General features: G+C 39.9%; 1 protein-coding gene across 1 annotated transcript; it reads right to left on the reverse strand.

Moving 5' to 3' along the window:
• Positions 1-1,503: 1,503 nt before the first annotated feature.
• On the reverse strand, positions 1,504-24,604 carry LOC139707942 (protein MTO1 homolog, mitochondrial-like). Its single transcript, XM_071619938.1, has 16 exons — positions 24,404-24,604; positions 23,181-23,276; positions 22,610-22,665; positions 21,805-21,985; positions 20,678-20,854; positions 19,804-19,916; positions 18,947-19,059; positions 17,835-17,908; positions 17,127-17,243; positions 16,020-16,150; positions 14,983-15,187; positions 14,028-14,211; positions 13,321-13,439; positions 7,598-7,694; positions 6,907-6,961; positions 1,504-1,623 (listed from the first exon to the last, which is right to left on the reverse strand). The coding sequence occupies exons 1-16, from the start codon at positions 24,558-24,560 to the stop codon at positions 1,504-1,506; spliced, it is 1,995 nt and encodes a 664-aa protein (XP_071476039.1). The 5' UTR covers positions 24,561-24,604.
• Between the last annotated feature and the right edge of the window lie 585 nt (positions 24,605-25,189).

The raw sequence follows: 25,189 nt of genomic DNA on the forward strand, positions 1-25,189 counted from the left end.
ACCACTGTAAATTCGTGTGATTCGTAACAGTTAACAAGCTGGACTCTAACTCGTTAGACACTCTAAAAAATAATTATTAGGATGAGATTACGGGAATTACTGTTAGACAGGTAGAACTAGGCTTAACTAGATCTAACTTACGCTAGAAATAATTAAGCAGGCCTACTATCTACTGCAGTTTGTCAACATCTTTTGGGTGGGTCGCTCGAGTTAGTGAACTGCGAGACCAAATTTCAAGCGACGAAGCATGAACTCCCCAAAATTAGACAGTCCTACACTGGGATATTTTATAGGCATAGGAAATCTAGCATACCGTAGTTAGGGGATCATACTTTCTCATACATTGCACCAAAACCTTGGAACGATCTTCCATTATCTCTACGACATGCATCTTCAAAACCAGGGCCAAATGAGGCCTAACCAACGTTAGATTATTAGAATAGATCTAGGCCTATGGTACGTCAAAGAGCCCTAGCTTGCTTATTGTTGTCTAATTATAGATCTACGATATCGCCTACTCTGTTGTAACATAATATTCTATTCCACAATGCCATGAGCATCTTTTTAGGTAGAATGAGGGCTTTATAAGAGTCTCTCTGAGTCTCTTATTTTCTCTAACGTTACACGTATTGAATGTATTGTCTACAGTATGCGTGCTTGTGGTTCTCGCGAAGTGAAGGCGCTGCAATACCCATTCATTTGTACATGAAATCTCTCGCGAAGCGAAGGTGCTGCGATACCCATTCATTTACACGTGAAATCTTTCGCGTCGCGACGTGAAGCAAAAAAGGCGCGAATTTCACCAGCGTGATATAGTTTTTGTACTATTTCCCTAGGGAGAATAGTGAGACGCGGATTTGTATGGTAGAATTATGTTTTGTTGTTTTCATTGCTCTCGACCAATCAGAGGACGAGAAGCAATTTGTGAGGGATATAATACTTGCTATCCCACATGTTCCACCGGTTAACACCAAGTCCTGCACAATGATCGGTAGATGTGTTCAGTATGTGCCAGGCCTGGTTGGTTTCATGACCTAAATGAAGCTAGGTCACCATGCCTAAATGTCTGGCAGCTTATTGGAGTGCAATGCATTATACAACACAGACTCATCTACACCACACTGCTAAATCTGTAGTTGTGGCATGTAACTCTATAACTGTTGATGTTGATCACCTTGGACATTGCACTATTTCTTCTTCCCTTCTCCCAAGACATGGCTCTTAACATTCCTCTGTGAATTTTGTATTAATCAGGAATTGTCCCTGTTTGATGAAGACATGCCTTCCACAGAACCGACATGCATCACCTCAATCGAGCTGCATGAGAGCAGAGACGAATCTGGAAGGAGCAGCATCCTACCAGAGAAGTCATCATCGCTGTGCCACGCCTTGGGATGCGATCCTTGCTCTCTTCTGTTTCCGGATGTGAAGGAGGAGCTGGAGAATGGCTGCTTGAGAGCAGAGACCAATCTGGAAAAAAGCAGCATCCTACCAGAGAAGTCATCATCTTTGTGCCACGCCTTGGGATGCGGTTCTTGCTCTCCTCTCCTGTTTCCTGACGTGGCGTAGGAGCTGGAGGATGGCTGCTGGGGTCACGCCCTGGAGTCTGCTGGCAGCACCAATCTGGGACACACACACAAAGACATGAAGACTATTAGAATGCTGTGCTATGGTACTACAACACATAATAACTTGTCATTCCAATATAATGGCTGTCATACATCCCCTGGACCTACATTTGGGACATCTGCCAAAATATAATGGAAGAATACACTTCTTGAGAATTTTAACGGAGATGTTGATGGACAGTTTACTGTTCAAATTAACGTATTCTGGAGATGGTTGGTTCAAGTCAAATCGGAGTATGTATGCCCATGATTTTTATCAGGGCTACTACTAAAACACTGAATAATTAGTTATAATCTATGTTGTTGAAGGGCAATTTGTCAATCTGTTGCAATATAGAACAGTCTATTGTGTTTGCTGTTTGTTGTTATTATTGTTGTTGTTCTTTTTTTTTTTGAACAGATGAAGTGGTCTTCATGCCTGCATGCTCAAAGGTAAGATATTGAAGTTTTGCAGGTCAAAAAGCCCATAGATCCATTAGGCTGTTGATAATATAGAAGCCACTAGGCCTATTAGTTTGTATACCAGTATGCTGTGAAAAACAAGTGTATGGGAGATGCATGGGATTTCTATAGGAGTTAGTGGGTCTGGGAAGCATCAGGGACCTACAGAAATCCTGTAGGTTTCGAGGGGACCAAAAGAAATCTTTGGACTATTCCTATGAGGTCAATAGAAATACTATAGATGTTTCTATGGGATCAACTGAAATCCTATTGGTATAAACAGAAACCTTTAGATGTTTCTGGGGGACCAATAGAAACTACATGTGCTTCCTTGGGACTTATAAAAATCCTCAGGGATTCTGTGGGACCAATATAATCCTACATTGATAATTGATGTGGCCAAAATATATCCTATTGGTGTTTTTATGGGACCAGTAGAAATCCTGGTGATATTTCTATGGGAATGACAGAACTAACATAGGTGTTTTTATTCTATGGGAACAATATACATGGGCGTCACCAGGGGGGGTGCGTTGGGTGCGAACGCACCCCCCTTCAGATCCTTAAAAAAAAAAAAAAAAAAAAAAAAAAATCAGTCTGCGAGCGACCTCAACGCCGGACGCTAAATAACTATTCTTTTCTATTTCTTTTTTTACATTTTGCACCAGGGACACACACACACACACACACACACACACACACACACACAAATCGTCGGCAAAAACAATTCGCACCCCTGGTTCTGGCAGCACTGATTTTATACATATCTATTAGTATCCTACAGTGTTTACTATTCATCGACCGTACTGTACATCCGTACGATACGGAGCACTTATACACGTTTGCATGTACGTGTGCTACTTACAAATAAATTTATGTAGAGACTATTTACGTTACTTCTGACCAATCCATATTGCCAGCCCAAGAGCGAGCCTTAGCCTCATTAAAAAAAGAAATGAAAAAAAGAAATGGAGGGGCAAGCATATCATTTTGCCCCCCCTCCTCCATAATTCCAGAGACGAGAAGATTTTCTCATCTTTTTTTGACAGAAAAACAAAAAGTTACCCCCATAAAAATATTGGAGGGGCAAGCATATTTCAATTTTGCCCCCCCCCCCCATAACTAATAATTCCCGAAATGAGAAGATTTTCTTGGTTTTGAAAGAAAACAAAAATGTTGCCCCCATTAAAATATTGGAAGGCAAGCGCACCATTTACCCCACCCCACATAATCATAATTCCCGCGATGAAAAGATTTTCTTGCTTTTTTGGTAGAATTCAAGAAATCTGTCCAATCACTGGGGGGGGGGGGGTGCGCCCCCCTCCCAATCCGCTGGTAAAAAAAAGACTTACCGAAATAGTAGTTCAAGTGTTAGTAAACTGCTTTTGAATGAAAGAGTGATCAAGAAATAAGATATTTTTGTATGATTTCTTTTAACCATAATTAAATAGGTATATAGTGTGAAACATTGTTCAAAAAGCCCGGAACCGACAAAAGATTAAGATTCAGCGTGATTCCTGGTTGGCATTCTGCATATAAGCAAAATGTGCGCAGTGTACTCAGTAAATCCGAACGAAGAGTCGCTACAATGTTGCGCAATGTGATGTAGAATGTACACCTTTGTACCTTACGCTTCGTTATATCAAAGCTAGATCATTGATTTTGCAGTGTTGCTTTACATACTAGTCTATATAAAAATGTCTTGCATTGCCAATAAAAAGACTTGACCTGGGCTAATTCCTAACTTTTCCAAGTACATAATACACACACATAAACAAACACGCACAATTAGTTTAGGGGATGCTCTAAAGTGCAGATTTTGAACATCCTTTCCCCGCTTGGTCACTTCGACGCCACCTCGCTGGTCATACCTCCCCCAGTCATGAACATAAACCCACACTCTTGACTACCAGTGGCGGATCCAGGGGGAGGGGCGCACCGGGCGCCCCCCCTTCCTTAATTTCCAAAGCGAAAAAAAAAATATAGCTTCAAACGGCAGTTTTTGGACAGTAAAATGTCAAAATTTTCAAGCTCGCTTGCTCCTCTCGCTCGCATTTAGTCGTAATGCCATTATCCTGAAGTTGCTGCCAGTAATTGCCGGCAGTTGCGCCTGGTGCGCCCCCCTTAATTTCCAAAGCGAAAAAATATAGCTACAAACGGCAGTTAGGGGACTGTAAATTGTCAAAATTTTCAAGCTCGCCCGCTCCGTTCCCTTGCATTTAATCTTTATGCCATTCTTCTGATGTTGCTGCCAGTAATTGCCTGCAGTTGCGCCCGGTGCGCCCCCCCCCCCTTAATTTCCAAAGCGAAAAAATATGGCTAAGAACGGCAGTTTTGGGAGTGTAAAATGTAAAATTTTCAAGCTCGCTCTCTTCGCTCGCTCGCATTTAATCGTTATGCAATTCACCTGATGTTGCTGCCAGTAATTGCCAGCAGTTGCGCCCGGTGCCCCTCCCCCCTTAATTTCCAAAGCGAAAAAATATGGCTGAGAACGGCAGTTTTTGGACTGTAAAATGTAAAATTTTCAAGCTCGCTCTCTTCGCTCGCTCGCATTTAATCGTTATGCAATTCACCTGATGTTGCTGCCAGTAATTGCCAGCAGTTGCGCCCGGTGCCCCTCCCCCCTTAATTTCCAAAGCGAAAAAATATGGCTAAGAACGGCAGTTTTTGGACTGTAAAATGTAAAATTTTCAAGCTCGCTCGTTCCGCTCGCTCGAATGTAATCATTATGCTCTCCTGATATTGCCTGCCAGTATTTGCCCGCAGTTGCGCCCGATGCGCCATCTTAAATTCTAAAGCGAAGAAACATAGCTACAAACGGCAGTTTGTTTTTTTACTGTAAAATGTCAATATTTTCAAGCTCGCTCACTCGCTCGCTCGCATTTAATTGTTACGCAATTCTCCTGATGTTGCTGCCAGTAATTGCTGGCAGTTGCGCCCAGTGAGCCCCCCCCCCTCCTTTATTTCCAAAGCGAAAAAATATGGCTCCAAATGGCAGTTTTTGGACTGTGAAATGTCAAAATTTTCAAGCTCGCTCTCTTCGCTCACTCGCATTTAATTGTTATGCCATTCACCTGATGTTGCTGCTAGTAATTGCCAGCAGTTGCGCCCGGTGCACCCCCCTTAATTTCCAAACAAAAAAAATATGGCTACAAACGGCAGTTTTTGGACTGTAAAATGTCAAAATTTTCAAGCTCGCTTGCTCGCTCGCTCGCATTTAATTGTTGTGCAATTCTCCTGATGTTGCTGCCAGTAATTACCGGCAGTTGCGCCCGTTGCACCCCCACCCCTCCTTTATTTCCAAAGCGAAAAAATATGGCTCCAAATGGCAGTTTTTGGACTGTAAAATGTCAAAATTTTCAAGCTCGCTCTCTTCGCTCGCTCGCGTTTAATTGTTATGCCATTCACCTGATGTTGCTGCCAGTAATTGCCAGCAGTTGCGCTCAGTGCGCCCCCCTTAATTTCCAAAGCAAAAAAAATATGGCTACAAACGGCAGTTTTTGGACTGTAAAATGTCAAAATTTTCAAGCTCGCTCGCTCGCTCGCATTTAATTGTTATGCAATTCTCCTGATGTTGCTGCCAGTAATTACCGGCAGTTGCGCCCGTTGCACCCCCACCCCTCCTTTATTTCCAAAGCGAAAAAATATGGCTCCAAATGGCAGTTTTTGGACTGTAAAATGTCAAAATTTCCAAGCTCGCTCTCTTCGCTCGCTCGCATTTAATTATTATGCCATTCACCTGATGTTGCTGCCAGTAATTGCCAGCAGTTGCGCCCGGTGCGCCCCCCTCCCTTTAATTTACAAAGCAAAAAAATATGGCTACAAACGGCAGTTTTCGGACTGCAAAATGTCAACATTTTCAAGCTCGCTCGCTCCGCTCGCTCGCATGTAGTCGTTATGCCATTCTCCTGATATCGCTGCCAGTAATTTGTCGTTTCACACCGTCATTCCATAATCCATTTATAGGGGGTACAACCCCCTCCGGCACTTCCGCACCCTTGCTCGCTCCCTCGCATACTAACCCCACCCCACCCCCACCCACCCCCAAGATGAAATCCTAGCTACGCCGGTGCCCTTTCCCCGCTTGGTTTCCCTCAAAAAACAGTAAAAGTCTAGGGATTGAGAGCTTCCTATATTCCAAATGTCTGTCCAAAAAATCTCGTAAACATTTAGTGTCAAAACGCACCCCCCTTGAAAAAAAGCTGGTGACGCCCCTGATATAAATCCTACTCATGTTTCTATGGAACCAACTGAATCCTATTACTGGCATTTCTATGGGGCCATTAGAAATCCTAGTGGTGTTTCTATGGGACAAACTGCAGAACTCCCATAGATGTTTCTGTGGGAATAATGCATTTCCAATAGGTGGACCAATAGAGGTTGCATAGATCAATAGAGGTTGTATAGATCTTTCTATGCAACCAATTCAAATCCAGTCTGTTTCTGTGGGATATATAGATATCATATATTGGGGTTTCTATGGAAATCACATCCACCTCAGTGTTTCTATAGGACAAATAGAAATCCTATAAGTGCTTGTTTGTTACTAATAGAAATCCTACAGATGCTTCTATTGGACAAATTATACATCTTATTGGCATCTCTATGGGACCAACACAAATCCTGTAGGTTGCTATGCATGGATTTTGAGAAACTGCAAATATAGACTCTCCCTTAATTGACCATCATTACATTGACACTGAAGATTTATTCATCTATTCTTAATGGTAAGAATAAATGAATAAATCTTCCACGAAATACAGGGTCACTCATGTACTGGAGAGCTTGTGTTGCTAAAGTTATAATGTAAACAAATGATGCCATGCAGATGTCTCACCGTTGTGGGTCTTGCCTCAGCCAGCTTCAGCATTGCCTCAGTGGACAGATTCAAGCTGTGAGGAACACAGGAAAGAAAGGAAATCTTGTAAATACGCATTTATTTACAAATACATCTGATCATGGACTTATCAAATCATGGCCAGTTAATTGCAATTTGTGTTTCCCTTTAAATCAGGATTATAAATCATGGCTGAAACACAAAGTTCTGTTAAAATATTTGACCAATATCTAAATATCACCATAAACTCTGCATGGATCACCGGGAAAACAATCAAGTCTAAAACAGGAAACTTCCCACAGTGTTTACACATTTATCCATCTTCACCATCTGATTAAATTTGAAGCTCCTACAATCGATATATCCATTTTTAACAGGGTATTGCATTCTCTAAATCTTTGCCATAAGATTTTGTCCATGCTGCCATCACCTACTGTCATTTTGCTAGAAGACACATTTCAGATGATTGTTGTTATGATTCCTACACCTAAAACGCAATGTTGATGTTCAACTTATTGGAAATTGCCAAGCATCTTTGAATGTTTCTACAGATAAATGGCGCTATGTAAATGTTGTTTCATCATCATCATCATCATCAAGCAGGATGATGACATTTTGTGGTGATGATGGAAATTGTTCCACAATCTTTTAAAGTTACAGCACGTACACCAAGCACTACAAGAATGCAGACCTGTTGAAGTCTAAATCCTCAGGTAACAAGAGTTCTTCATCGGTCTGGGTCTCAGCGATAGCAGCCTCCTGCTGGGGGATCAGAGGTGCATAGATCCCTAGTGGGGAAAACAAGGATAATGGTGTTACCCAGGGAGTGCAACATTGGAGAGCATCCATGACATTGGGACAAATATCATAATAAAGTTGACTGTTGGATGGAATACCACTTAATGTGTGCATTGAGGGGGTTTAAGATGTCATAGGGGTGTGTGCAATTCCCAAGATGATGTACAAGGAAAAGATATTTTTAATCGGTGAGACCTTTGTATCCTTAGATGATGAAATCCAATCCTATTTCCAGTAAGGTATACATTAATTTCAGTGGTAAAAGAATTACAAGGTTTACAATAAGGAAAATTCTCATCTTTTTCTTTGAGCACGAACAATTAAAACACACAGAGCCCACATATATTTCATCACTTTATTGATATACAAATCGAACAAAGGAATACATAAATACAAAACATAAAAGCCCAGGACATAACTGGATGAACAGAATAAGCAGGGCATATACATAAATATCACACAATGTTACAGAAGATTTACGAACATAAATACACATAACTTTGACAGAATCCTACACATATTCAAAGTGTGAAAAATATTGTATAAGCAGGCAAAAGGATAAGAAATGAGACCAGAAAGATTAGGAGTAGAGAAAATGGAGACATAGAAAGAAAAAAGGAGAAAAGTAAAATAGCATGAAGAAGCAGACGAAGAAGAAGAAGAAGAAAACTCGTCCAAGTGTAGTACATACATGATACACTTTTCTCTTGACGGCATTTAACATACCTATTGAATTTTAACAAACATTTGCATTATTTTGTATTCCAGTGAGTCCTATATAATAAAGTGGGGCGATTCCGCATACATAAATTATTCACAATGAGACACGGTCATTCATTCCGCGCACATTAACATAACAATAACAATAAATTACATAAATTATTAATATCACATGAGACAACTCAGCCCCGGGGAACCGGAAAAACCCTGGAAAAGCCCAGACCCGGATGGGGACGCACCATTATCATAAACCTTTAATTTATATTCATATACATTAAAATATATATATATATATATATATATATATATATATATATGTTATAATGATAACCCGTCTCACAAAAACTCATGCCCGACAACAAACCCTCCCGAATATCAATCCCATACACAATTAATCCAGTGGCCTCAACCTAAACAAAGGGCCACGGATTAATATAGAATTATGTCAAAACAATGAATTTTGACATTGCCATTTTAATTCTTCCTTAGCCGAATAAATTACAAATAAAGAAATGATTGCAAGTGACGGCAATCTGTCCCGATAAGTCTTAAAAGACACTGGTTTCCCTCACATAACTCAAGATAACAAAATGTATTCAGACTAAATGGACAAAAAAAAAGCCCTTTCCAAACCTCAAGCCAGAGCCCACCCGACGGCATAACACACCCATCACATAGAGCAATGAACTCGACTAAATGCAAACCCTACACACATCTCAACTATACTTCATAATTATATGTTATAATGATAGCCCGTCTCAGAAAAACTCATGCCCGACATCAAGTCCTCCCGAATATCAATCCAATACACAATTAATCCAGTGGCCTCAACCTATTATAAACATTGGGTCAAAAATTAAAATTGAATTATGTCAAAACAATGGATTTTGACATCCCCACTTTGGTTCTTCCTTAGCCGAATAAATTACAAATGAAAAAAAAATGATTGCAAGTGACGACAATCTGTCCCGAAAAATCTTAAAAGACACTGGTTTCCCTCACATAACTCAAAACAACAAAGTTTATTCAGACTAAACGGACAAAAGAAAAGAAAAAAAAAACCCTTTCCAAACCTCAAACCAGAGCCCATCCGACGGCAGAACACTCCCATCACATAAAGCAATAAACTCGACTATGTGCAAACCCTACACACATCTCAACTACTTCATAATTATATGTTATAATGATAGCCCATCTCGGAAAAAAAAAAACTCATGCCCGACATGAAGCCCTCCCGAATATCAATCCGATACACAATTAATCCAGTGGCCTCAACCTAAACATTGGGCCAAGGATTAGAATTGAATTATGTCAAAACAATGTATTTTGACATTCCCACTTTGGTTCTTCCTTAGCCGAATAAATTACAAATGAAGAAGTGATGGCGAGTGACGACAATCTGTCCCGAAACGTCTTGAAAGACACTGGTTTTCCGCATAACGCGAGAAATTTCTTCAGCCTTTGCACATTGTCATTACTAACAAAGCCCCGGGAACCTATTTCAATAGGTAGAAAGACAGCAGTGTAACCATTTGCTTCGATGTCAGATACCAAAGATGCATATTTGTTTGACTTCCGTTCATTTGCCTTGAGCAAATTTGTTTCAAAAGGGACTGTGAGCTCAATAATTGCGAGTTTCTTATCGCTTTTCCAAAGGATGCATAGGTCCGGGATTAGGTCAGTTTGCGTGCATTCCAGAGGAACAGTGGACCGATTGGGCCTTATTTCACCTGCAAGATCACTTTGTATGATGGGATCCGGTGAAGCTTCACCGTTCCCATGGATACCTAACCGGGCGACCTCAACAATGTGATGTAAAATGTTGTTGTGGCGCCATGTGAAGCGGCCTTGCTCCAAAGCGACCGAACAATGATTGAGCACGTGATGAAGTGTTTCACGATTACCACATTTTGTGCACCTATCACTCGACCTCTTACCCCATGTAAGCAGATTTGCCCGCGTATTCAGCGAGTCTGTTAGAGCATTAAGCATGAACTTTGCAACTCTTTCAGGTAAATTGTATGCCACACTTTTCCACTGGGCGTTACCGGTTTCTAAGCTAATTAATTCAAGAGTTTTTCCTTGTACAGCCAGATTTTTTACATGATTGCGCCAGTATTCTGACACTCGTTGTTTACACAAATTCTTCGCCGCTCGTTTTTGTTGCGGGGCCGATAGATTTTGCATGTGAATGTCGTTCCAATCTCTTTCGCATTGGACAGTGGCAGATATTTTTCTTGTCCACTTCTTCTCCCTTTGAACTTTTGAATTCAAACATTCATTGACTTTAGAGTCACTCTTTTCCCGAATTTGGACATGTGCAAAAGTATGGCATTCAATGTACAAATTAGAAATGGAAGGAATGTCAAGTCCCTCAGGCATGTGAAGCATTGCCATGGTGGCTGGATGGGCGAGGCCCGACCACTTTTTTGCATATCTATTCGTGAGAGCATCGAGCTGCTTGAGATGCGTTTAACAAAGGTCATTGACCGTGACATGGAATCTGATTGATGGTAGAAAATAACGAGAATACATTTCCAATTTGTACATAGGGCGTACTTGAGAAGCATCAATGTTACGTAAACCTGACAATATAAGTTCGCTCAGGTAATCATACACTGACTTAGAATTATCTTTATCAGTGACCAATGACCCAAGAAACTTGAAACGATTATCAGTGTCACTCAGCGACAGAACATTCTGGCCCTCAATGTGAAATGCGGTAGTTTTTTTAATAGTTCCACTAGATATTGACAATGACCTACACTTCTGCGGTTTAAGTCTGAGCCCGAGACTAGTGACATGAGAAGACAGCGTATTCATAATTCGCTGGTGGGATCTACTGTTGGAGGTGATCAGACAGAAATCATCAGCGAAAAATGTAGTCACATATTTACTCTCATTCAACATATAACCAAATTTATCATTTGTTTTCAAATACTCAAGTAGGGGGTTGATACACATTGTGAAAATAAGGGGCGATAATGGATCCCCCTGAAAGATCCCTTTCCGAAACTGAAATGGCTCAGTGTTCCAATGTTTTGTTACTACTGTACCAGAGATAACAGAGTACAAATTACTAATGTAGGCTCTCAATTCTGATGGAAGAAAATAACTGCTGAGTATATACTCGATCAGTGTATGAGGCACTGACCCAAATGCATCTTGTAGGTCAAACCATGTGAAGTGGACGGTTCTCTTGTTGATTTTAGCATGTTTGATTACCTCGTGAACAATCATGTTATGGTCAACACACCCTGAAACACCTTTCATGAAACCTTTCTGAGTTGTAGTGTCAATCAGATCATTCTGAGTTAGATAGCTCTCAAGGCGATTTACAATTATTTGGTGAAAAATCTTACCAAACACGCTGGAGAGTGCTATCATTCTGAAGTTCTCAGGATTGTCCAAAGAGTCCTTTTTATGCAGAAGGATAACTTTTGCTTGAGTCCAAGATTGCGGTGGGGTGGGGTTAGGGCTCAATAATAGCTTGCTATAGAGAGTTGCCAAGAAATGATGAATACTGGGCAGTTTCTTTAGTATCCCATAGGGAATCCCATCTGGCCCTGGTGCAGAGTTTGAACTTTTGTGACCTAGAACTTGCTTGATATCTTTCGGTCTGATTGGTCCCATGTTGAATTGATGGTGAATCTCATCAGCCTCCGGGCCCGTCCACCAGTCGAGCTTGTCCGGGTCGATCGGCGTGGGTTCGGCTGCGTACTTCGCTGAAAAGTAGTCATCAGCTGTTTGTCGCGAAAAGGTGGGATCGGATGCCGAAGAGTACAAGGTATCATTGACGACATTTTTACTGAAAGACCAAAAATTTTTCCTAAATTTACTTTCTTCATATTTTGCTGATCGTTGCTTTTCATGGGCTCTTTGTTCCTTCCGCAAAAAGTTATACGAATGCAATGCCTCATAGAATTTAGCACGATCATCAGAATTTGCGTTTGGAGAAAAGGCCGTTTTGCGTAGAGAATTTTTCATTTTTTTCATTTCCAACAGCGTCTTAGATTGTCTCCTGATAAATGGTTTGCACTTGCTTGTTTCGTTCATACCTGAGAAGTGTGGCGACGTGTCAAAATACTCCTGTAAAATCTCGGTAAAACGGTCCCCTGCTAGTGAGGCGGGTATTGAATCACTGGCCAATTCATGATGTATTATACGTGTAGCGGCTTTTATGTCATCGTCAATGTGATTCCACTCTTCAGGCGAGAGTTGCGGGCAGGTGTATTTCCGAAAGGCCGGTGTCTGCTGCTGAGCCATGGTGCCAAATATGCAAATTGCCGACAAGAAAATGGCCTCGATGAGAGAAAGTGTTACACTCATTACAACTGAGTACCGCAACAGAAACGAGGAGAACACGTTAAAAACTGTACATGTGCAAACGTTAAAATCCAATAAAAATCACAGTTTGGTGAAGCAGTAATATCCGTAGGCGGAAAACAGTAAAATAATGCACAATTGGCAGAGGGTTCAGAAGCCCTTCCTTCTCCGTCTACGGACACTGCGGTTTACTTTCTATGACTGTCAAATTTGCTCCATGAGAATGATAATGGTACGTGGCTGTCCTTCATTTAGGTAGGTAAGGTGAATAAAAGTACATTGCTCTCACTAGGATCATGTTACTGGAGTCAAAGAATTATAAAATATGGTCCAAACAAAAACATCAGATATCTCTCCCCCCCCCCAAAAAAAAAGGGGGGGGGGGGTTACCATGTAAAAGGTTCACAAGACAGAAACAAGAATGTTGATTGCATCATGCAGGACATGTCAATTTGATACGGACGAGGACATAATTAAATCTAAATGTCAGGACATCAATGGCGACTAGTGTGGAGAACTCCACACTCAGTCAGACTAGATGACAATGAAGTTTTTAGATTGTGGATTTACCCTCTATTTTCAGTCTCTCTGCTATGTATGTGTTTTCAGCCAGGTCGGAGAATTCTTCCGGCATAATCTCGGCAAGACTGGTCAGGGTAAGGCCTGGGAACTGGAGCATCTCCATAGCACTGTACAAGAACAGAAACAATCAAATAATCAGTACCAAACCAACAGCTCAGCAACACTTTGACATCACATACAGGGGTAATGTAAATCAAGGACAGGAAAAAAATATCACCCATTTATGGTGACTAAGGTTGTAGTTGCATTTTCAAAAATGAACTGATTAGAAACCGATTAGAAACTTATTAGGGTCAATGGAATGTCATTTTATAAAATCTTACATCATTCTTAATCCACACTTCAAGTCATCGATCAGAGCTAAAATTGTGTTACTGCAATCTACTCCCCCCCAAAGATACAGGTAGATTTAATGGTTGATAACCTGGCCACAGAATGTAGCCTGTGATGAGGTTTATCTGGATTGCAATTCAAATCTCCATTTGTTGAATGATTTTTGTCACCCTAGTGTAGGGAAGTTTCCATCTACACAATGTGTCATGCAACTTCATTGACATCAAACATTGACAACAAAAGAATAAAATGCTAATTTCAGGTGTTGTAATTGACAGCTGCAGGGGAAGAAACACACACATACAAAAAGGCTTGGCAATTGGAAGATATCCTTTGGACTGTTTACTATTGGTGATTCTCACCTCACTTTTTCTTTCGAATGATTGTCGCCAAAGGCGGAGACCTGCCCGTGTCTCTCCATAAGGCTTTTCCACCTGCTCCTGTGTAGTTTGACAGATTTCAGGAGGTCCATGCCTTTGTCCAGGTCACCCTTTACCTTCCTAGCCCTCTCCAGTCTGGCCGGTGACACACAGCCAGCAGCAAACCCTATACAAAATAGTTGGGACAGGTAGCATACAGTGACTAACATACGAGAAGACTTTCACTGCTGTAAATTAGAGCTAGCAGATAATTTTCTATCCAGGTATTGGGAATATGGCATGATGCTGGTCTACACCATTGATATACTGCAACGTCAATATAGACTTTTTAGTTTGTTTGTTTTATTTCTCCACTTGTACAAATGAGATCATTATGACAAAATCAAATATTTTTAAATCAAAATATAAACAAGAGTACTCAAAAGAAATAGATATAATCACATGCATAATATCTGTATATACATAATTTGCATACGGTATACAGGTGCAGAAGACTGTTATTGAAAGCAATTCACTTGACTGGGATACTGGCCTCTGAGCAATATGGTTTCTTACTTGACTGTAGCACCCCAGTAGGGATAACGTGGTTTCAAAGGCAAGTCATCACAACCAGTTAACATGGTAAAAACCACTATAAGTTAGGTTTAGATGGTAAACAGTTAAATGTCAGAGGCCTACTGTGAGGCTTTACCGCACTGGTGTTGAAAGCTGCAAGCTTTTCAGGTTTTCAACTTTGAGGCTACACTGGAGTTTGACCTACTCCTATTTGGTTAGACTTTTGATATAGTGGGTCCCGGTAGTCAAACCAGGATAAAGGTTTATGATGAAGACAAGAAATCTAAGTTACAGTGACACATAGGAATCTGGAAGTCAAATTCAGAAATGAACAAATCGGCACTTCAGGAAAAAGAGGAAAAAAAAACCCCAGAGGCACTACCTTTTTGAGTAAGTCTCAAGTCTGCATTGTCTGGTCTGAGAGTCATTCGAAATTCAGTACGGCTGGTGAACATCCTGTAAGGCTCTGAAGTACCCCGTGTGGTAAGATCGTCGATGAGCACTCCAATGTAACCCTCTGTCCTGCTGACCGTGAAGGGAGGGAGTTTTCTGGAAGTTAAAACGGCATTTACCCCTGCAATTATACCCTGGAGAGTTGTAAAGACAAGAAGGGGAAATGTGATGGCACTGGAAGGAGAACCAGATAGTATGTTCTCACAAGGATGACAACATTTTGAGTTTGGTATCATTTTGAGATTATCTTCAACAAACTTCCCTCATTCAAGATCAATCACATACATGGCGACAACTGAATACAAAAGCCTCTGGCAGAGTAAATCTACTTAGCAATACAAATGATTATGAGCCTTTGCCTTTAGACACCTTTGATGAAGTCATGCTTACTAGAAACAGTAAACTTAGTTGCAGGATGCTGTCTCGTGGTTTGTCATTAATTTTGAGCTACATTACTCGCATCTTTAACCCATTGAGGACAAGTCCCGATTATACTCGGGCAAGTGTCTATGGAAAATGCGTGTTGTAGCAAAATCAGCCCGTCCTGAACAGGTTACGAAAATCTCAAAGAGCTGGTAGCGTGGGGAAACAAGGGTGGTCCGATTGATTCGATCTTCATTCACCGCCCCACCTGGATACATTTGAATCCATGAATAGCGCCCGTCAGCCACATATCAGCAAATATGTGCATCGAAGTGCACGCTCTTTGGTAACAGTTGACTCCAGCCAAGATTGTGTGGCTGTGTGTGTACTTACACAGAGATAAGTGATAAAGCTGTATACAATTTATGGGGATCCCTAAATATATCAGATTCCCTGCTCTACGAGGTCTTAAATGAAACAAAAACATGTTTGTGTATTTCTCAGAAGTGATAAAAAGATACAATAACTGAATCAGGAAGTATTTCACATGATAAATTCTTCAGTGATTTGTTCAGTGATCATTTGCTTTGGGTTAACTCTAACCTGTGCTGCAGCTTCTTCGTACCCTGTTGTCCCATTTATTTGACCTGCAAAGAACAGATGAGGAATCCTTTTGGTCTCCAGTGAAGGCTTGACTTCTCTTGGATCTACATAGTCATATGCCACACCATAACCTGCATAAGGGTACAAGGTGAAATTGACCCACTTCATTTCTAGCACACATGATGTCCAATGTGCAAAAATAGGGAAACCCCATTACAATGAGGTCACCAAGACAGTTGATTTTACCTCCCTATAACGGGCAACTAAACATATTAACGTAAATGTCAATGTAAACTCTTGAAAACCTATTTGTTCCAAAAGTAAGACCTTTTTACAGCTCTTACTTAATTCCACTGCTAATGTCTGTCAAGTTTAAAGTCATTGTTTATTTGTTTTTCTTTGCTCTCTCTCTCTTTTTTGTGTGTTTTTTTTTTGTTTGGTAAATATTTACTTCTTGTATTTTGTTGAAGTTGTTAAAGTGCTTTGAGTCTGTATAGAAAAGGCACTATATAAATATTGGTATTATTATTACCGGTATTACAAAAAAAAGCGATCAGCTATAATAGTAGTGGAAAAGTGGGACCACTGAATCCACCTTGTTAAAAGCTGTACATGTACTTCATTTCTGATGAGCATGTTGTAATAGGGTTTTCATGTATGAGAAGAGTCCATGTGGCAAGCACACTCACTGTATTATTCCTCAGGTCTGTGTCAATGCTGTGAAATGCTTACATGCCATCCTAAAGAATAGGTATCACACTAATCACTACCATATTTGCATAAACGAAATCATTGGCAGACACACATAGACACACAGTAATACACACAAAGCTATAAACCTCATGGCACAAACTGAAAAACTCATAGCGCATGTAAGAGTATGAAGTACACAGGCTGCTCTTGTGTTTTGTTTTGTTTCAGGCTTAATAATGCGCGTCAAAAGGTAATAGCCAATTTATGAATATCATTAAAGAATTGTCACTTTTAACACCAACAATGACACCAAACAATTTACAACCACAAAGTGAGTCAAGGGTTTGATTACTGGACAAATACGCTGCAATACATTAAAATAGACTGATAATTCAAGTTCACGGTGATAAGTACCTGGCTTGGTCATTACCGCCCTCTCGAGGCCAACAATGGAGTGCACACATTTCTCTTGGAGGTCTGCTGGTAACGTCACTGAGAAGCCCTGCATGTACACTGTGTCTGTATTCAGGCCTGGCAAAACAAACATGTTACTATGTTTATAGGTCTCTACTACACAGGCTACAAAATCCCAAATCAAATGCTCAATGTGTGTGAGATTTCAGAGATACTGCCTTCAAAATTTTGACATGCATAATACATCAATCATTCTGCAAAACAGACGGGTGAAATACATTTGGAGTATGTCCTTTACCAAATAGCATTATCAAATCACTAGAAAGTAGTTTGACTCTACTTTTGTCTTAAGTTTGGCCAACGTATCATCATCAAATACCTGTTTATGACTTACAGTATATGACACTTTGAAATGTACTATTGTACATGGTATGCATGTTCTATCAAAGAGTGAAGCTTGTCTGAGAACAAAATTGTACTTTTTTGTGAGTTTAACTTTCCCCATTCATCTTGCAACATTCTAAATTTTCAATCCTTGCCCCCTCAATTGAATAATGAAGATGAACCAAAGCTTCAATTTACAACTTGTAATGCTTTGTGTAAACCCATTAAATTCACAAACAGCGGAGAGTACATAACACACTGCATGAGCAATGCACTGGTGCTTGCTCTAACACAGAGTTACAGTCTATATGGTCATCCCCTTACCTTCTGGCTCCAGCCATATCTGATGAGGTCTATTTCCAAATCTCAAGCTCTTAGACTCGATAGATGGACAGTATCTGATCAAAAATGAAAGGGAACAAAGGATTTTCACAATCATAGTAACATTTGTGTATCAAGAAAATACTAATATTGATAGAAAGTTAAAACAAAATATATTACGAATTGTCAACACCAAGGCAAAAAATACACACACGTAATCACCACAGAATTATCTCACTGGAAGCAAACTTTTCATACTATTCTACTATATCATTTACCATGCTATTATGACACTAATCAATACAATTTGTAGTATCAATTCATTTCCCTGAAACTCTGACAGAAATGCTACTTAATATATTTACACTTGTTCCTTCACAGATTGTAATTTTCAGATCATTTACCATATTATCCTTGATTTGTTTCTTAAGCTTGGATACAAATCCGTTGATGTTCCAGTATTACCTGTCAGTAAAATACTTGTGCTTTGTTGTGATCTCACATATCTGTGGATATCAACCCACTCCATATGGGAACCTGGTAGCCTGTGTTAAGTCCATGGGGATTTCAGAATTCAGTATGGAATGGCTGAAGAAAGCTGTTCAATGTATAGCATTCTTCCTTTTTCTTCTTCTCTATGGTAATCTGCCTCCTTTGACACAGAAGATTACTGCAGATATCAGCCACTTTTTAGTGTGTTTGACCACTTTAGCATGATTCCAACCTGCTCTCTATGAGCAGTAAAAGTAGATTCTTTATGTGCACAGGGTACAGCTCTCCTACACAAGACACAGATGGCTCTAAGCCTCCTCTAAAAGACTTGGCAACAAGGAGAAAGTGTCTTACCAAAGGGCACTGCTGTCAGACTGGGACTCAAAACTCATTATACGTGCATGGAAGCCAGCAATCTTATCTACAGTCATAACTGCTCAGCCATAATCTTCTTATTACACAAAAAATAATCTAAACAAAGCAGCAACTTTGACCACAAGAACAGCAATCATTTTGGAAATAGATTTAAGCTACTTCAGTGATCCCCTGACTGTGAAGAACCCTCAACTATCACGACAGATATGGTATAAAAGATATAAGGATGATAACACAAGAATACTCACCTAGGACCATTGACCTCCTCCTGAATATGAACATTGAGATGCTGGTTGTCCACGATGATGTGGTGCACTCTGGGATTAGAATGTGTCAGGTGACAGGTCACCTGATCTTCTGGCTGCAATCGAGCAATATAAGCACAGAATTAAAAAAACACACAACCACAACAACTAAAAATTCAAGCTCACTCTCTACAACAACGCCATGCTTATATCCATGTGCACTTACTTGCACAAACTAACATGCATGTAGGCCTACACACATACTCTCTCTCCCTCTCTCTCTCTCTATATATATATTGCATGTGACATTATGTAATTACAAACTCTACTTTAAAAAATAGAGAAGAAAAATAAGAGAGCATATTCTTTGCAGACCAGCATCCCAAATATTTGAATCAAAACAAAATGTAGGTATACAGCAAGTCATTATGCCTCCTCATCACTTGTAAAGTAATGCATTGTACTAATATCGTCTGCTGGAATTTTAACTTCATAATTTTGCACCATCATAAGTAGGTTAAATTTCTCTTGTGATTCCTGCAACAAAAATCATTTATAAAAAGCATATTTATCAATACTGTAATAACGTTGCAATGAATTTTCCATACATAATTGTTTCATACAATGAATAAGTGTTAAGCCCTGTTGACATTTGAGAGATGACCTCAATACCCAAATCTTGATACTTGATCATACATGTACATAACCCAATTTCAGTATGACACCTCTGGTTTATCATCAAGATATCCTGATCATAGGTCAGTTGAGAAGTGAAGCTAATTCCAGCATAATTCCTCCTTAAAACAGATTTTAACAGATTAAAAAAGTACAGGCAACATGCACTACTCAGCAATACTAACGTGGATTGCTACTCTGTCACTCATGAATGAAAAAGGCGTTGGAGGATTGTCTCCCTGGTTAGCAGTCAGGCCGCTGTAGTCAATGGTGCGGCCATCCACACGAGGCGGGGTACCTAAACCAATGGCATCAAGAAATAGAATAAGGGTATGTTGATATATTTCCAAATGAAATGAAGCACTAAAGAGTTATTGGTTTGCAGTAAAGATTAAGAAGCAAAGTTGTGATATGCTAGCAGTTTATCCAGTAACGTCCCAGCCGACATATATCCAGCAATAATATTAAATGCTTTGTTTTATCACAAAGCAAAAATTCATTACATCTGACCAAATTGTTTCACCTCCATAAGCGCTTCTAAGAAAATGAATGACTATCACATAAATCTCGATCACACGCTAAGTTGTTTCATGCAGAAATGGTTAAATCATTTTTGCAGTGACAGAGAGAGCCAGCTTAACTACGTACCTTTTCCCTACATCATGGTTCTCAAAACACATAAGAAATATCATCATCACAGTCAGCAGGATATAGACTCTGAGTAGTACAGTAAAACCAGAAATTTTCAGGTGCATGAAACTTTCACAAATTTTGGGAGAAGACAAAATTTGCAAGAATAAAAGCTTTTCTTTACAAAATGCATTGAATGCCAAAGGCAATTCGCAAAAGTTTCATGCCACAAAAAAGGCCATTGGCCCCAATTCACAAATGTTTCGGGTTTTACAGTATTTTAGGCACACGATCTTGTGTGCTGCTCACATGCCAAATGCCAGGGGAATATTGTAACATAAGGCATAAATAGATGGTGCTTATCACCTTTTAACTACACAACCAAACTGCCATGCAAGTTGGTTTTCGTGACTTTCTCCCAGAAATCACCTGTCCTGAGACGTCCAAGAGAAAATCCCGCCTCCTCAATCCTCTTGGCCAAACCGACCGAGGGTTGGTCTCCTAGCCTTCCAGCTGGTCGTCTCTCAACTCCAAGGTGGATCTCTCCGCGCAGGAACGTTCCTGTCGTTATCACGACAGCCTGGCCCTTTATTACCTCACCGCTCTCTGCAAACAAAATGTAAAACACACATAATAAATGTAATCAATGTGGGTACAACAACAATGCATGAATGCAGACAAAAATCTGTACAGACTACTTAATAGCAACTGCCAGGTGACATAACAAATTTTATGTTCAAGAAAATTTTCATTTTGTTATTTGGCATAACCCATTTCATTAGTCCATATCACTGATGAAAGAATATTCTAACAGTGTGGATGGAGTTCATGTTGTGGCTAACATCTACTTGTAAGTCTCGGTATCAGTAAAAAGAGAAATACTGCATGCATGAGATAAAGCTCCTGTAAAACACAAAGCACAAGTAGTCAAAGCACAGATCACAAGAAAATCAGATATGAGAATATAATGTATACAGAGAAAATCAAAATTGATGATTCAAGACATTGAGAACAAAACTTGGAAAGAAATAGTGTTTTGACAATGAAATGCCATAATCCATAAACATCACCCATGTATATCAACAATGGATGAACCTCTTCCAAGTGTTAACTACATAACAGGAAAATCCTGCTACAACAAGGTTGCTGGGATCATCAACTCGATCATCAATTTTACCTTGTTACAACTACACTGTAGTACCTCATTGTAAATGTACTACGAGACACACCAGCTATATACAGTACCGGTAATAGAAAATCTAGACCACCAAATTCACCTTGTTGATTTTAAGCTGTACCTTGTCGTAAGAAAATTCATTGTACAGGGATTTCCCTGTACTGTATAGGCTGTAGTTTTGCAAATTTCGCGACTTACTGTTGGACCGCGAATTTAACAACACCCAAAAATGTTGCCATGCGCTGGGCTAATAGTGCACTTACAATAGCCTCAGTGTCAATTCTTGAACACAACATCTCACGAAACTGTCCGCGACCTGCTCATTTGCGAAAATAACAGCTTATACAGTATTTGCGATCATTCTCACTGGGGCACCCACCAAGGACCACTCCAGAACATGAAGGCTTGCCACCATGCTGCTCCTCTGTGTCCTCCAGTCCCTCCTCTCCAATGACTAGGTCCTCCACGGGGGCTGCAAGGACTGTGAGATTGGGCGTCTTGAAAATCTCTTCTTGCATGAAGCGCAGGTAGAGGTCCCTATCAATCTGTGCTCTGAGCCCCTGGAGGTGTTAAAATTACAACATGACTCAAGTGCGTGTAATAGAAGCAAAGGCCATCTGAACAAATAGGAGTATAAAAGGTGGACGACGACAAGCAGTGAAATGTAATGCAGAGCCAAAAACTGACTTTAATTTGGGTCATGTTTGAGAGTGGCAGCTAGTAGTATAACTCCTGGAACATCTTTTCCTTTCTTTTTTATTAAATACCCATCTCTACCACTATCAACAGCCACTCTACAATAATTTTTCAGAAAAACTAAATATTTTATTTAAAGACATCAAGGTGCACTTCAACTTCAAATTCCCAAATATGTCTCCTTGTATACAAAGGTTCTTGACCCCTGTTACAGCATGCTGCAAAAGTGGACATTTTTGTGAGTCTAATTTTTCGTGTTTGGCCGGGTAAGAAGAGTATCGCATGTTTTTAATTTCGTGGAATCAAGACATCAACTACTGGAACATATGACAAGCAAAAAAAATTGCATGCTTTTATTTTCACACTAGTTTCTGGTTGCACGAAAGGAGTGAAAATTTCCAACTTTTACAGTACTTTACATTTCATTCATTTAGACAGATATAGAAGAGCACAACTACAACCAAGATTTACTGTAACTCTCTGCTTACCCACACTGCTGGGCCTTTTCTCCTGTTCAGGATTTTGTACTGAATGCCAGCCTTATCTGTAGAAGGACAGAGAGGGGAAAGGTGAACTTGATTACAAAGCACCAAATCTGAGGGCAACATTCAGAATGATGACCATTAATATTGACTTCATGTAAATAATATATCACACACTGACAGCACACTGCCATGTAATTCTGCATTGCTCCTGTCAAGTTCTTTTGTTCTCATTCATACTTAAATTCTCACACAAGTTAATGCTTTATCCTTCGATCGGGAAAAAGCTAAAGGTCGACAGTTTACCTGAAGGCAACTTATATCTTTTCAGATTTTCACATCTAACTTTTTCATGTATGTACTATGATCTACAAAGATTACAATCCTGCACCTGTGTTTGATAAGCTAAATACCTTGGTACTGGGATTAGCAACTACTATATCAAATACATTTCAGTGTATTTGACATGGTCATACACTCATCAATTTCACATTATACCCAGAGCTGGACATATTCATTACCACAACACCAGTCAATGGAGTAAGCCAAAAATTGTCCGTGTTTTGTGTGAGCTTACCACACAGTCTTCCACAGAGTCCATCCAGTGCGTCGATCTCTCTCATCAGATGACCTTTGCCTATTCCACCAAATGAAGGGTTGCAGGACATCACACCTGATGCAAAAAGGACAGATATTAGAATGTAGCTGTTGGCCGCTTATTTCTTTTGACAAACACAAAACACATTAACAGCATTGATAAAACCTTGTCAAAATTGGCTTGATATTTACCATGGCAAGTGTAGAAAATACACCAGTACTCTTTTAAAGGTAAAATGACAATTCATTTACGTAAATATATGTAACTTACACAATGAAGCACATCATCCTTACCTAAATTTTCAAATTACATTATTTTCCCAATTTTTCTACATTGTGGACAGTGGCAGTTTAAAAAAAAGAGAAGAGATAATCTTTTTATGATTTTTAGCCTTGATATGGCAAACATTAGGCCTACAGATATTCTGTAAAAGATGACTAGACATTATTTTGGTATAAAGATTCATCTGGAATCATGAACCTTTGAAGCATTCTTCATCTAGTCATTGATATGCAGTTGAATGCTTTAAAAAACACAGAATCAAAATTTGCTGGACATTACAAAAGATATTATGCCTCCTGCCTGCATGAACAGGCACCTAAGTACAGGCCCCGTACTTTGGACAGCTCACAGGTATAGAGTGCACACATTTCACTTGCCCAATGGGGAGTTTTAGATGCACCAGGCAAGGGGGCAAGTGGATTTGCATTAACCTGGAATGTAAGACACCTAGCCCTGCAAAGAATATTTTCATGAAAAATGTGATGTTCATCCTGCAAATAGGGTTTTACTGTAAATATCTATTCAGGCAAAACTTTGTTGTGTATAATCAGCTAGCTAGACAGAAAAAAAAAAAAAATCTGTCTGTCCGGAGGAGTTTTATATGTAAATGAAATTATAACATTGTTTGATTTTTACGGTTCTCCTCTGGAGGGGATTTCATGAAGCCGTATGTATTCTCCACGGAACATATCCCTGACAGTAAACACAGACTGACCTTTCAGTCAAATCATCAGCTAGCATTTGAAGGGGGAAAAATGTGTCATCAATGCAGATGCATAGATTCGTACATCAACAGAAGCTACCTCTTTCTGTCAATGCTTCAATGTTGGCCTGAGAAATCTACCTGTGATCTACAGAGTTGATTGAGCTGTGGATTGACGGCACATTTGATTGGTAGCCGACGGGCAGAAAGTTTTTACCTATCGTTTCCAGTTTGTGTGTGAGAAGTAAAGTCCTTGCCCCCATTCTTGCAGCGGCGGCTGCTGCCTCGCATCCTGCGTGACCGCCACCAACCACGATGACTTCAAACACATTGTTTCCGCACTGTGCATGACTGCTGGACAGATTCCTCTTCATCAGCACCAATGAGCCACGACGACACAGTCTTGAAATGTAGAAGGCATTCCTGATAAATTGCATGTTGCAAATGCTCTCAGGGGTCAAATGTCACGCCAGATTTCATTGGGGAAAATCCATCAAATTCTCCTGAGCCTGCAGCAACATCAAAGATCAATCACAAACAAGAGATGAAAAGCTTTTTGCCATTCATTTCAGTTAAATGATTTCTTACCTCCTTTTCTTTCTGTAGATTTTCTATTCAGTTTTCCTTTTCAAGCAAAGCACAAAATAAATGCTGAATTGAATGTGTCACTCAAAAGTCAAGCAATTCTTCTATCTTTTAATTTAGCAGAAGAAATATACCAACTAGACACCTATATGACACACAATGATTAAACCTATAAACATAAATGAACAATGTGCACCCATATGGTAACAAATAGATGAAAAAGAAACGCTTACCAGGAGACAGTTTACAGGTGATGACTGGTATGTGAATATACACAACTTCACAAGTCTTATTGTGCAATGTGCGTGCATGCACTCATGCACGCTACTCAGTAGGGGCAAACATGGTATTACCGGACATGCACATTTTTGCGTACTAATGTAATGACATTCTGTACGCGCGAGACTTCGTAGATTAG

Source organism: Diadema antillarum, unplaced genomic scaffold (genome assembly GCF_040938485.1).
Source record: "Diadema antillarum isolate AM-2024a unplaced genomic scaffold, OU_Dant_1.0 seq00001286_RagTag, whole genome shotgun sequence".
Taxonomy (NCBI): domain Eukaryota; kingdom Metazoa; phylum Echinodermata; class Echinoidea; order Diadematoida; family Diadematidae; genus Diadema; species Diadema antillarum.

Excerpts from the sequence above, each read along its gene's own strand:
- LOC139707942 (XM_071619938.1), bottom strand. The coding sequence starts at position 24,560 with ATGAAGAGGAATCTGTCCAGCAGTCATGCACAGTGCGGAAACAATGTG. Across the intron at positions 19,917-20,677 it reads TCTTGGACGTCTCAGGACAG|GTACCCCGCCTCGTGTGGAT; the intron begins GTGATTTCTGGG and ends CCATTGGTTTAG. Across the intron at positions 14,212-14,982 it reads CTTGAGACTTACTCAAAAAG|GGTTTGCTGCTGGCTGTGTG; the intron begins GTAGTGCCTCTG and ends TATTTTGTATAG.